Source organism: Marmota flaviventris, chromosome 7 (assembly GCF_047511675.1).
Source record: "Marmota flaviventris isolate mMarFla1 chromosome 7, mMarFla1.hap1, whole genome shotgun sequence".
NCBI classification, from domain to species: Eukaryota; Metazoa; Chordata; class Mammalia; order Rodentia; family Sciuridae; genus Marmota; species Marmota flaviventris.
Window position 1 is genome coordinate 60,794,585 of NC_092504.1, and position 10,464 is coordinate 60,805,048.

Below are 10,464 nucleotides of genomic sequence, written 5' to 3' on the forward strand. Positions count from 1 at the left end.
CCTGATCTCCCTTTGACTTTTAGGAGATCCATCACCACCTATATTCTTTTTTACTCTCTAGCTTCCACATATGAGAAAAAACATATGCTCCTTAACTTTCTAAGTTTGACTTATTTCACTTAACATGATGGTCTCTAGTTCCATCTATTTTCCTGCAAATGCCATAACTGTATTTTTCTTTATGGCTGAATAATCCACTGTTTTCTATGCCACAATTTCTTTATCCATCCATCCACTGATGGATACCTAGGTATCCATCACTGGATGAATGGCTCTTCTAAGGTATCCATCAGTAATTAGACTCTTCTAAGGTATCCATCAGTAATTAGGCTCTTCTAAGTCATCTTTTAAGTAGGCTTGACCTTAATTTAGTTAGCTAAATTCCTGTTTGGGGCCCAGCCCACTTTTAATATCCTCCTACTAGATAACTGATCAGGTTCCTCATCCCTCAGCCTAAATATCTAAGACCTTGGCCTGCCCTTAGCAAAAATGCCCCAACACTTGTGTCTCCCTTTAATAATTTTCCATCCACTGACCCCCTTACCTTGGTTCTTGTTTATAAGCCTCCTCTTGTGCTGGTTGTTTGTGAATTGCGCTTAGTCTTTCTTACCTAGAGCAAAAGCACTATTGCAACTGCCTTGAATGCCTTCTGTGAAGCTTTAACAAGTGCCAAAAAACCTTTTAACATGAGTTTGCCACAAACCTACAAAAACCTTCTGGGTCTCAGAGCTTTTAAGATTTTGGATTTGCAGGCAAGACTGTAAAACTATGATGTAGTTTCACTATAACTTTCTGACCAGACAGAAACCTACCTATCTTGATGTTGCTGAAGAAGTAACTCTATTTTGTTCTGTGATTCAGATTTCAATGTTTCAAGCTGATCCTCCACCTGGTTTTTTTTTAAAAAAGAGACACTGATTTAGGTACTGGTAAATCTAGAGATTTTTCAGCTAAAGATATGCTTTAGTGAGATGCAAATACAAATAATACTAAAATTAGGTAAATCTAATCCTGTACTTTACTAGATCTTTTAATCTGGATCTACTTTCATGAAGCAATACAGAGAAAGCAAATTAATTTCCTAGTAAGAGAGATCACTATGGAAGTAGCTACTATTATTCCAGAGAACAAGAATGAGAACTTGGCTTACTTTTAAAAACCTTAAAGATACATGCCTAATACTATTCTCTTAATGCATTTTAACATAAAGTTGAAGGAGTGTTCTCACCACTTACTGGAAATATCCTCCCTTTCAGATAAGAAATTTCTGTGTCTAATTCTCTTAGGATTTTACTAACAGCTGAGCCCAAGCTGCGGAAGTGCACAGTAGACATGCTGTCGTGTTCATAGATTTTCTTGCCTGAGCCTTCTTCAAAGTCAACTAAGATTGATCGGATTTCTTGAAGCGCTCCTTCGTGACTCAGCATCATTTTCCTGAGCTGCTCTATTTGTGCACTGCTGTCTTTTAACATGTTCTCCTTAAGGCTTTTGGCAGCTTCAAGTTCATGAACTGTAGTTTGAAGCTGATTTCTTAAATCCTCCTGGGACTGACTCTCCCTTCGTCTGTGCAATAAATGAAAGAAAAGAAGTAATATTGAATATGAGATTGAATATCATATTCACACAAGTAGTTTTATTCCAAAGGATAAAACAGAATCAGGGCTGGGGTGTAGTTAAGTGGTAGAATGCTCATCTAGCATGCAGAAGGCCCTGGGTTCCATCCCCAGCACTACACAAAAATTCAGGTAACATATCCCAACCTGATGTCAGCCATGGCGTCTCTCTCCATTTGCATTTCTTGAAGTTTTGTTTGCAAATCAATGACTGACTGCCTTAAATAAAATTTTTGTTTCTCATGCAATTCATTGCTCTGGGGGTAAAAAAAAACAAAACCAAATTAAATTCCATTAGTAACACACAGTTCCTTATAGCTAACAATTTTCAAAAAGCTATGTATTATTAATTTATCATTATGGCATAGTATGCCCTTCCCTTGCCATTGTAATTCAGAGCCCAATTAATCATTTCTCTCTATATAAGAATATCTTAACTAATTTTCCTGTCTCAAGCTTGGCTTCTTTTCATCCATTCTCCACTTTACAACAAATCTAAAATAAATCTGGCTTCTGGCTCAAAATGAAAATGGGAATGTTTTGTTCCTTAAAATAGGAGAACTGGTTGAAATTATATATACAGAAAAGTCAAACCCTACCTCCAACTTGCTAAATAACAGTTAGACATGAGTGGTGAGAACATGGAGTCAATGGGATAATTTTATACGCTTTATCTATGTTCTGGCATGACACACACCTACCTACCTTCCTTCTCTCTCTCTCTCTCTCTCTTCTCTCTTCTCTCTCTCTCTCTCTCTCTTCTCAGGTTTTTAAAACAGATTTTATTTTTTAAAAGTCAATGTGTGCATTGTAAAAACAGAAAAAAACAAAAGCAAAGAACCAACTCATCCAGTCAGTCACAAGCAGCTTAGCTGGACCTGTCCCTCCGGGTTGTACATGTATGTATACAACATTCCATTTGTATGATTGAGATCATAGTATATAGTGCTTTCCCACACATCATGAAGAGTCACCAATTCAAAATCCCAAAGCTACATGAATATTTTTGATAACCAAGAATACACTACATTAACACAATCTGTTAGAAAAAAATTGTAATCCTTTTTGGGGACAAAAATTTCCCTAAAGACAAAAATGGCAACAGGTCTCTAGACAGAAAATGCATTCCTTTAATGCTCTATTTAAAATGAGACAAAAAAAAAAAAAAAAAAAAAAAACCTCAGAATACATCAAGCATGTTTCTAAGAGGATTCATTATCAGATTTCTACTTCTAAAATATTAGCAAGAATGCATGTTCACAGTGAATTCAAGTATTCCTATCATATAGCCAGAAGATGCACATAACCAATGGCTCACATCAAAACATAAATTCTTGAGCGCCTGCTCCCATCTTTCACTGTGTGCTTCTGATTGGCCCTCTGTTGCCAGACAAATGAACAAGTTCTGATACTGCCCAGAGGTAAAACAATTCCATGTTCAAGATGCATCTTTTCTATCAATGATTAAAAATATATATATACAAGTTGGCTAATTCATTAGCTCTACTTTTTATGATAGCATCACCTCAGGACATCTAGAAAGCTTAGATATTGCTCACATTTTCTCTTGAAAAGCAATTTACCTAAAGCCACTCTGGCCCTACTCTGGCTTAAGTCAACAGGATAGATTGTATTCCTCAACAAACACCTGGTTACATGAAGAGCTATATTTCTCAAGACTCTTGATTCTAAGATTCCTCCCTGCTGATGAGAACACAAGTTACCCAGAAGGAAGTACATTTATGATCCTTATCAAGAGTTGTCTTTAGATCTTTACCATATGATTTTAATCTCATTATAATGATAAAACTTCCTCCATGGTTTTTGTTTGGATAACTGTGGGTAAGTCTAAGGACTTAAAATCTATTACAATTCTACAGTCATTCAAAAGTTGGAAGGTGGTAGCTGGGCAGAAATCTCTAGAAACTTCTCTAAGACCCCCCCAATAAAACTAGAGAACAAAGGGGATATGTGATCATTCTTTTCTCTTAGAGACTACCAACCCACTCTCCCTCCCTCTTGAAAGTACCTTCTTTCCTAATAAACGTCTCTGTACTTTTACTACATTTCCTGTCTTGCCTGAAATTTCCCCAGCAAGAACACAAAAGCCAGGGCTGAAGATGTAGATCAGTTGGTAGAGTGCTTCCCTTGCACGTACAAGGCCCTGGGTTCAATCCCCAGCACCAAAAAAAAAAAAAAAAAAAAAAACCTAAAACAAAGAACACAAAGGCCAACATCTACAACACAACTCACCATCACCTGAATATAAACTACAGAGAAATTCACCTGTGTTCAAACTACAGAGAAATTCACAAGCTTTCTAAAATCAGGCACTGAGTGGGCTCCTAGTATAATAGCTGGTGCTATTATACTAGGTGCTAATTATTCCAAAGCAAAGCCATCAAGTTCTGCCTTAGAGAATTGTCCATCAGCTTTTTTATTGTCTAATCATCTGAACAGGAAAAAAAGGCCACTGAACACTGATTCTAAAATAAAAAGCACAGACCAAGTTTAAAAAAGCAAACATCCATAAAAAGAGGAAACAAAGATATATAATGCAAGGAACAGAAAAACACTTCCAAAAACTTGTATATGCAGAAAAATTAAAGAGATATTACAACCACAATGTAAGAGCATGATGCTATGTCAAAAAAATGAATGGGAAAGAAGTCTTAGAAATTTAAAATATGGTTACAAAGCACAAGGCTCTGGGTTCAATCTCCAGCACAAAAAACAAAGATTAAAAACTTTAAAAAGTACTTCAAGAGTAAAAGAATACTGGACTAAAGTATAGATCAGTGGTAGAGTACTTATTTGCATGCACTAAGTCCTAGGTTCAATCCACAGTACCAAAAGAAAAAAAAAATAAAGGAGGAAAAGAACACCTACTTGTGTTCAATGCTGAAAAGTCAAGTAAGATAAAGAATGTGAAGTATCCATTGATTTACCATCGCTGCTTACCCATTATTGAAGGACAGATCTCACTGTTACCATTTTCTATTTTAACTATCTCAGCCATAAGACTATAAATGTGTACATGTAAGTGATCACGTCTTTTCCATCTTTATATATCCAGTACCTAGCATCATGTCTGTTCTAAAAGAGGTACATGATACAAACAGCCCTGTTAATTTATTTACTGATTTAACACATATTTATTGAAAGCCAATCAAGTGTTATATAGTTTCCCAGGGGATGAACACAAAATAGAGACACCATTTCATTTCCTCACTAGAACCTCTGTGCTTCCTTTGTCTCTATATATCTTCATTAGCTTATTTATCATAAGGTATTGTCATTATTTGTTTACCTGACCAGCTCCCTCCAAAACTATAAACTCAATATAAGTCCTATCTTATTCATTTTTGTATGTTCTGTATATAACACAGGGGTACATAATTGTCAGCATTTAATAAATACAGGGTTTTTTTTACCCTAGAAGGGCTTATATAGTCTGATGACGTGGAACAACGTGTTAATAAGATTAATAAAGTATATTAAATATTATAACATTGGCATAAAATGCAATAACTGTACAGAGGTCAACACATCCAAAGCTGTCTAGAGAAAAGGCTTTAGAAAAGGACATGCTGGAGCTGTCTTGATGGTTAATAAGAATTTGCCAGGCAGACAAGGTAGAAAAGAGGATATGGTCTGGGAAAAAGCATGGAGGAGGTCTAGAATAGCATGATACATCTAGGATGAGCAAGTGGCTTGATACTGCTGGGATAGTGGGTACAAGTAGAGGACAGGCGCCAGAGGACAGGTTAGATCACAAAGAACTATGTACATGGTGGTTAAAAATTTTGACTTTTAGATTGTAGACTATAGAACCTGAAATGTAACTGTCTATGTAGTGTCCATTTGAAATTTTTTGCAAATAACTTCTAAACTTTATTTAGGTGTCATGTATACATATACATCTCAAAATGTACCTGCTATCATCATTTTGTAAAAGGAAATCAGGTATCATGACGAAAGGAGAACAGCCCTGAACAAATCATTAATTATAATTACAGATAAATGTCATTAATTATAACATATTGAGCCATTCAAGTGTTCAAAATTAAATCATGATACCAAGGCATTGTGACAAATTAACAACAACAAAAAAGATATGTACACTTTTCATTAGTACAAACTTTAATACCAAAATAGAAAGCACAGATCAAATAAAAATTTAACCAAGAGATCCATGGCTAATTTTTTCTTCCAGGAAGTTTAGGTTTTTCCCAAGGCACTATGCCTCCCTACTGTCCCTGAAATAGTTAGGCACTAGAAGAGAAAAATGCAACTCACTTCATTTAGTCTTCTTTGCAAATCTTTGACTTGATGTGAATATTCTTCTAAAACACGTTCAATGTGTTCCTTTCCAGGATAAGGAACTATTTTCCTATGAGAATCAAGTTCTACTTCATATTTAGGGAAAAGAGGAATTTGTGTCAAAGTCCCAGTTGCAGCTGTGTTTTCAATTATTGTACCACGAATTGATGACACAAAAAATGGGCTTGAAGAACCTAAATATTAAAGAATTTATTAATTAACTTCATCAAATAACTTTTTCAGCAAATATTATGCTAGGTGATTTCCTTTATTGAAGGAGTGAGACCTAATGGAAAAAATACTAAAGAGACAGTAAGAGCTCTAAAAAAAGATGAACACAGCACAAAGGAGGAACAGACTACAAGGAGGAGGGCGATCCAGTGATACTTGATCTGAAGGACTCTGCGTATTTGTGGGCAAGAACTAACAAATCTGGAGGATAGGAGAGGAGAGAGGACATTTCAGGCAGTGGGGGGCACCACAATTATAGGCCAGGAGGCTTGGGACAGATGGGATATTCCAGGGGAAAGGAAAGTAGTGGTCAGACATGAGAATGAAAACGTGGGACAAACCATGAAGGACCTGTGGTCAAACCAAGGAATTTGGATTTCATCTGGAATGGCCAATTATGAAATAAATATTATAGAAAATTGAAAACAGATGTAACTAAGATCATAAGAAATGTTTCTCTGCAATTCCAATCAAAAGACATTCTTCATAAAAAAAGCAATCATGAAATTTATCTGGAAAGATAAGAGACCCAGAATAGCCAAAGCAATCCTTAGCAAAAAGAGTGAAGCAGGTGGCATCACTATACCAGACCTTAAACTTTACTACAGAGCAATAGTAACAAAAATGGCATGGTACTGACACCAAAATAGACTTGTAGACCAATGGTACAGAATAGAGGACACAGAGATTAACTCACAAAACTACAATTATCTTATATTAGACAAAGGTGCCAAAAGCATGCACTGGAGAAAAGATAGCCTCTTCAAAAAATGGTGATGGGAAAACTGGAAATCCATATGCAGCAAAATGAAATTAAGCCCCTATATCTCACCACATACAAAACTCAACTCAAAGTGGATCAAGGACTTAGGAATTAGACCAGAGACACTGTACCTAATAGAAAAAAAAGTAGGCTCAGATCTTCATCATGTTGGATTAGGCCCCAACTTCCTTAACAAGACTCCTAAAGCACAGGAAATAAAATCAAGAGTTAATAAATGGGATGGATTCCAACTGGAAAGCTTCTTCTCAGAAAAAGAAACAATCAGTGAGGTGAATAGAGAGCCTACAGAATGGAAGCAAATTGTTACCACATGCACATCAGATAGAGCACTAATCTCCAGGATATATAAGGAACACAAAAAACTTAATGCCAAAAAACCAGATAACCCAATCAATAAATGAGCTAAGGAAGTGAACAAACACTTCTCAGAAGAAGATATATAATTGGTCAACAAATATATGAAAAATGTTCAACATCTCTAGCAATTAGAGAAATGCAAATCAAAACTATTCTAAGATTTCATCTCACTCCAGTCAGAATGGCAGTTATTAAGAAAACAAGCAACAATAATTGTTGGCAAGGATGTGGGACAAAAGGCACACTCTTACATTGCTGGTGGGACTGCAAATTGGTGCAACCAATCTGGAAAGCAGTATGACGATTCCTTAGAAAACTTGGAATGGGAACCACCATTTGACCCAGCTATCCCACTCCTTAGCTGATACACAAAGGACTTAAAGACAGCATACTACAATGATGCAACAACATCAATGTTGATAACAGCACAATTCACAATAGCTAAAATGTAGAACCAACCTAGATGCCCTTCAGTAGATGAAAGGATAAAGAAACTGTGGATACATACACAATGGAATATTACTCAGCATTAGAAGAGAATAATATCATGGCATTTGCAGGTAAACAGATGGAGTTGGAGAATATCATGCTAAATGAAATAAGCCAATCGCCCAAACCAAAGGCTAGATGTTTTCTCTGATAAGTGAATGCTGATCTATAATTGGGGTGGGTGGGGGGAGCATGGGAGGAATGGAGAAACTTTGGATAGGGCAAAGAGGAGGGAGGGGAAAGGAGAGGGAAGGGGTATAGGAGAGATAGTAGAAGGAGATGGACATCATTACCCTAGGTACATGTATGAAGACACAAATAGAATGCCTCTACTTTGTGTACAACTACAGAAATGAAAAATTGTGCTCCATATGCATACTATGAATTGAAATGCATTCTTCTGTCATGTATAACAAATTAGAACAAATTAATTAATTTAATTAATTTTAGAAAAAGAAATGTTTCTCAGTGGCATAGGGACCCAGCTGAGATAGGAGACCATAAATGTTGGAAATTGGTGGAAAATCTCTCTGTGTACTTTCTCTAGGAAAATATTCCAGCAGCCTAGTACATAAATAGAGAAGTCAAGTCAGTTTGATAAGGATTTGGGTTTTTCCTGTAAGAGCAACAGAAGAATAAAGGGCCAAGTGTACTGGCAAATGATTCATAAAATGATGCTACAAAAGAAAGATTTTATAGGAAGAGTGGTAATTTAGGGAAAATGGCAGAATCTACAGCAGCTATTCTCAATCTTCACTGTAAATCAGAACCGCTAGAGAAAGTTTTATAAAACAACAAAAAACAGCAGTGGTGCCTAAGTCCCTCTAGATCTATTCAATCAGTTTCAAGTATGAATCTAATCCATTTAAATGTTTAAAATCTCAAAAAGTGATTTCGATACGGACTATGGTTGTGAACCACACCTTCATTAGGCAGAAAAATAGAAGTTTTCAAGGAATGAGGGAGTGAGAGGGCTGAAAGATAGGAAGCTGTCCAACAGTTCTTGGTAATAAGATCCAAACTTAGGAAATGGGTGGTTAGACTAAAGGACAAGATGATACAAAGTGAAGAGGTCAAGAAGCTCTGAGTCTCAGATCTTGGATGGGTCACCCATGAGGACCATGATATGACAAGATAATGATATACCTAAGGAAGGAGAGACAACCCATGGCCAAGTGCCAGTGTCCATGATCAGTGTGAGAGATGCAGTTATGCTGGGAGGTTAGACAGTGAAGGTGGACAGGAAGAATGGGTACAATAGCATGTGGTGACAAAGGCATTTTAGGATGGTATGTACATTTCGAGAAGGATAGTTTTACAAAATAAGGGTGCTGAAATAAAAGTTGTTAAGCTGGTCAGCAAAACAGCATTCCTGCAATTGAGAATAAACTCTAGATATACTAAAAAATGAATTAGGTGAGAGACAAAGAAAGGAAAGCAGTCAGGACTATGCAGGTCATCTGCCCCATTGCTCCTGAATCCATTCTCTTTCTCCCTTTTCCTCCCCAGTAGCCTTGCAATGGGAAGTGCTGGCAGAACAGAGGCAGGAGGAGGGGAGAGGTCAAAGTCTTGCTCCCTTCTCACCCAGCCCCAGGTGAGTTTCTGGCAGTTGCTGGAGGACTTACCTCCCTCCAAGCTCCCTCCACAGCTCTCTTGTGGTTCCAGCTCTAGGTTCTATGCTCTTGTAATAGCTCCTTTTGTCATCGTCTTACCCAAGAGGTGACACAGCCTCTAGTAATGTTGCTAATCTCTGGAATGTTTCCCTTTCCATCTCTATGTAAACAATTCCCTGTATTAAATTCCATTTATTTATTCCGCCTGTGTCTGTTTTACTGCTACCTTTTGATTAAAATAATTTGAAGCAGAGGTGATGGGAACCTAAACCAGTGAGTAGTAAAGGGAATTAATTCAAAAGACATCTCTGAGAATATGAAGAGCAGAACTTGGTGCTTGATTCAATGTGGGAGCAGGTGAGAGAAGAGGAGCCAAAATAATGGAAAATTCTAACTTAGGAGTAGACAAAGAAACATAGGAGGAAGAGAAGGCATTAGGGAAAGCATGGTGGAATGTGATGAGGTTGAAGTGTCCCAGCACAGAAACAATTTTTAAAGCAAAAGATAATTTAATGTAATTAATCAATCATATGTTAACAGATATGCTCATTTGAAAGACTAAGCTATTTTCTCCATATAAAGTAGAATTATAAACAATATAGTATACATTCATGATTATGCTCTGTGCCCTGAAGTTAAAAACAAAACATACTAAAAGTAGGAACTTAAGTGAATATTATGAAGATAAATCCTAAATTTGTTTCCTACTTTGTTTTATAAAGGGTACATACCTCCATTGGATGCGATGCCACTACTTGGTAAAAGATCTTCATTATTTGGTTCACACGTTTTTGATTCCATGTTAACTATTCCTACCTCTTCCTAAAGATCTTGAAATATGAATGCTTCCCTGTTTGGTTCTTTTAGTTCTTGTCTACAAAAGACCAAGGATTCAATCTTTGTTAATAAGGAATTAAGTATAAAAAGTTCACAGAACAGAAACTTTGTTAATACTTGAAATTCAGTAATAAGATATAACTCAGTTGGTAGAGTGCTTGCTTCACATACATAAGGCCCTGGGTTCAATCCTCAGCACCACAAAAAAAAAAAAAGA

At 36.5% G+C, this 10,464-nt stretch overlaps 1 protein-coding gene across 2 annotated transcripts in view; it reads right to left on the reverse strand.

Annotated features, from left to right (window-relative positions):
* Ccdc158 (coiled-coil domain containing 158) overlaps nucleotides 1-10,211 on the reverse strand; it is an 85,671-nt gene extending 75,460 nt beyond the window's left edge. For both annotated transcript variants that reach the window (XM_027939863.2, XM_071614818.1), the window contains exons 1-5: nucleotides 10,142-10,211; nucleotides 5,913-6,130; nucleotides 1,761-1,870; nucleotides 1,236-1,563; nucleotides 813-889 (exon numbers count right to left, since the gene is read on the reverse strand). In XM_027939863.2, coding sequence (XP_027795664.2) covers nucleotides 813-889; nucleotides 1,236-1,563; nucleotides 1,761-1,870; nucleotides 5,913-6,130; nucleotides 10,142-10,211 — 803 coding nt within the window. The remainder of the gene's footprint in view (nucleotides 1-812; nucleotides 890-1,235; nucleotides 1,564-1,760; nucleotides 1,871-5,912; nucleotides 6,131-10,141) is intronic.
* Nucleotides 10,212-10,464: the final 253 nt, after the last annotated feature.